The 3,678-nt window shown below is 35.8% G+C and overlaps 1 protein-coding gene across 1 annotated transcript; it reads right to left on the bottom strand.

Moving 5' to 3' along the window:
• Positions 1-995: 995 nt before the first annotated feature.
• msmp2 (microseminoprotein, prostate associated 2) lies at positions 996-2,551 on the bottom strand. The gene is made up of 4 exons (XM_044209370.1): positions 2,391-2,551; positions 2,194-2,304; positions 1,552-1,660; positions 996-1,457 (listed from the first exon to the last, which is right to left on the bottom strand). The coding sequence occupies exons 2-4, from the start codon at positions 2,300-2,302 to the stop codon at positions 1,283-1,285; spliced, it is 393 nt and encodes a 130-aa protein (XP_044065305.1). The 5' UTR covers positions 2,303-2,304; positions 2,391-2,551; the 3' UTR covers positions 996-1,282.
• Between the last annotated feature and the right edge of the window lie 1,127 nt (positions 2,552-3,678).

Genomic DNA, 3,678 nt, shown 5'->3' with positions numbered 1-3,678 from the left:
GCCACTGCTCTCTTTTCAAAATAAAAGTCAATTCCCTCATTTATTAAGGGAATAGACTGTATAAAACATAGCCTGACTTGTGTGAATGATGGAATAACAAAATAAAATAAAAATTAGTACATTAAAATAATTTCGCTAAAACAAAATTCCCTGAGCCTACCAATTCAGTGTCAATGGACACAATTGTTGACAATCATCTCTTCTGGTTTTGATGCTCTGAATTCGACATAAGCCGTGTTTCCACCAAAGTACTGGTATTTTTATCTCGAGGAACTACTTTTCAAGGAACTAAAAGGTTCCTTCAGCCCGTTGTTGTCTGCGTTTCCACCATGAAGACTAGGCAAATTATACCCATTAGGTTACACCCATCACACAGCTGCATAACTCAGCATAAGGACCTTTGCTTATTTTAACCTATGCACTCTCACCTGTTTTAAATACTGAGCTTACCAGTGTATAATGGTGAAATTAAGAGCCACTGCTTCTTCAGAGCATTGTAAATATTAGAATATGGTAACAGAAGCATAAGCATTTTGTCTTTTTACATACAGTACATAGGCTACTTGTTTTCAGATACAAGAACAGCCACTATACACACATTTAGTTCCACAGCTATTTATTTATCTGTAGAAATACAAATGTGCAAAATACAGCTTTTGTGTGCTTCAGCAGGAGACATGCAGTTGGTCGCAGGAGTAAACACACTAAACACACTTCTGCTGCAGTCTGCAGTTCAATGTGCCCTCCCGTTTCATCTGAAAAACACGTTGAAAGAAAATAAACGTTGTGTCTCACTGCAACAACATTAACAGGATATAATCGGGAAAGTTCCTGCGGTGGAAACACAGCTATAGAGTGACCTGAAGTCTTCCATATGTTTGCAGATATTGATTGAGCTGTCAAATATGTTTAGAATAGCACAACATAAATTCTGTTTTAGGGCATATTCCCTATTTTATAATGCGTTACTCAGTTGTAGAGAAAGCAAGTAGTAGAACAATTAAATATACATTTTTATTTAATCTTAAAACAGGAACCAGAAACAATCCAAACATTCAGACAGAGTCATCAACAACTAACATCAACAACACAATCGTAAAATATGAAATTATACAAGTACATATAAACAGAATTAACAGATAATTCTTGTGGTAGTTATTTGCATTTTGTTATACAATTCAGTATAGTTTAGTCTCTCACAAAACCCATGGTCTTTATTTATTGAATCCAAAATAATCATCACACATTGTTATATTGCTATTTTTTTCATTAATTGTTGAACTCAAAATATAGGATCATTGTCAGATTTCCAAGGTTGGCCTGAAGCTGGTCTGAGACGGCCTCGTCCCCAGAGGCAGGGTAGTTTATGATTGACTCTCATCACTGCAACACTAGTACAAGAGTCAGGTTTGCGGATGATCTCACACCAGTCTGGATAGTCCACAGGTTTAGATCCACTGTAGGGAAGATCAGAGTTAGAGTGCATATATGCTACATCCAAATAGGTTTAAATACTTTTTGGGGGTGGTTGTGAATTTGAAACAAACTCACTGGTCACAGCATCCTACTCCAAAAGGCTCCATGCAGACACACTGGTAACAGTCACTGGTTATCCAGCTCTCTCCTATCCCGTACACCTGTCCCATGTGTTCACAGCTCCCTGAAAATTCACTTATTGTGACATATACAGCGGTAGAAGAAGCACTCGGATCCTTTACTTGAGAAAAACTAGAAATACTATGTAAAATATCCATCACAAATAAAAGTTCTGCATTAAAAATGCGACTTTAGTGGAGGTACATACCAATTAGTATTATCAGCAAAATGTACTTAAAGTAGTAGTTAATTATACAGAATGGTGCCTTTCATACTGTTACATAATTAAACATATTATAGTTTTATTATTACTGATGCATTAGGCAGCATTTAAATGTTGCAGCAGGTCTGGGTATAGCTATTTGACTACTTTATATACTGTTGAGTTGCTTATTATATAAGTATGCATCATATTTCATAAGCTGGTCATATGTTTTAGATGAAAAATCTAAACAATGAGCCCCTCTGAAATATAGTGAAGTATAAAGTAGCATAAGAGTAAAGTACCTTTTAATTACATTTCTACTACTGGACATGTACACATGTTATCCTATAGGAAACATTATTTCTACAGACATACATTTACACACACTGTACCTTTAGTGTTGAAGAAGCACTCGCCACTGTTATGCACAGAAAAACATGGTACGCTGGCACTGAGGAACAACAGTAAAGCCAAAACCTCTCCTCTCGCTGTGTTTGCCATTTCTGAAAAAAAAAAGCAGTGCACAGGTAAAAAACAAACCCCAAAACATAATAACCAGATGAGAGAAATGCCAGATTGTTAGTCTTACCTATTTCCACTATAAAAACCTTTCCTTGCTGTATTTTCAGTTCTTGCTTTCATTCACCCTCTTGTTGTTTTTTCTACTCCCTCTTTTCACCTCTGTCTCCTCTTCAGTGCCACTTTTGAGCTGATGCACTCTCTCCCTGTGCTCTCAGATATTTATACTGAACCAGAACGTCTTTATCTCCGCACTCATTTCTACTTTCTTCATTGCTATTTGTCCACTCCCCCACTACCACCCATTAGTTACCATTCTATATCTGTATGCAACATACAAGCATCATTATTACAATGTTCGTCATTCCCTCTTTTTACTGCTTCACAGAAATTGCCCTAGAGTATACACTGTGCACTCTTTCAGATAACATTTGTCTCAGGAGGTGTCATTTGACCCTATCAGTAGATCTCCCCAGTGACACCATCCATAGGACAACCAGCCAGTGGCCTATTGTCCTACACAGCAGCCGCATGTGTGTGTACGGAGTATGAACCCTTGACCCCATGCTCATCATCCAGACGCATGTATACTTGTGCTATTGTGACATTCAATGAAAAGAATGTTTAAAAGCTAATTTAAAAAATAATATTATTTATATTGCAGTGGTGGAAGAAATAATCAGATCCTTTACTTAAGTAAAAATAGAAATGCAACAGCTCAATAGAAAATTATATTATTCTGTTTTTATCGCTAACAAATACATGTAAGAGCATTTTATGTTGTAGTTCATCCATGTGGAGCCAATTTTAGATACTTTATATACTAATGGGTAGATTAGTAGTATAGTACTGCATCATAACATACAAGCATGTCATTTCTTTTTTATGTAAAACATAACTATGAGAGTCAAATTAATGTAGTGGAATAAAAGTATAAAGTAGCATAAAATGGAAATACTCAAGTAAAGTACAAGAATGTCAAAATTGTACTTAAGTACATTCATTGAGTAATTATACTTTTCCCACCACTGTTATATTGTATTTAAAAAGGATGTTTATGATAATTGTCTTTACAGCTGACTAATGATCAAATTCATTGATGCACATCAGTTACTTAATTCAATTTCATATTATATTGTTAATGAATCAGCACAGAATGGTTTTACATGATTCACTGAACTGAGTCTCTTTGACATGGTATGTCTTTGCGTCATTGTGGGGTTTTTTTTGCCCGGAGGGGGCATTACATTTTTAGGGCTTCTTGGTTAAATCTGAGGTTATTGTTATGTTGGAGGATGGGTTTGTGTCAGTGTTTTTCTTCTTTGTGCTGGGAGTTGTTTGAATAAACCACCCTGAGT

Source organism: Siniperca chuatsi, linkage group LG9, assembly GCF_020085105.1.
Source record: "Siniperca chuatsi isolate FFG_IHB_CAS linkage group LG9, ASM2008510v1, whole genome shotgun sequence".
NCBI classification, from domain to species: domain Eukaryota; kingdom Metazoa; phylum Chordata; class Actinopteri; order Centrarchiformes; family Sinipercidae; genus Siniperca; species Siniperca chuatsi.
This window is presented reverse-complemented; position numbering and strand designations above follow the sequence as displayed.

What these genes read in the sequence shown, in the direction of transcription:
- msmp2 (XM_044209370.1), bottom strand. Translation starts at nt 2,302, where the DNA reads ATGGCAAACACAGCGAGAGGAGAGGTTTTGGCTTTACTGTTGTTCCTC. An exon ending in GTGCTTCTTCAACACTAAAG is followed by an intron (nt 1,661 to 2,193) that starts GTACAGTGTGTG and finishes GTGAATTTTCAG; the next exon opens with GGAGCTGTGAACACATGGGA. An exon ending in GGAGTAGGATGCTGTGACCA is followed by an intron (nt 1,458 to 1,551) that starts GTGAGTTTGTTT and finishes TCTTCCCTACAG; the next exon opens with TGGATCTAAACCTGTGGACT.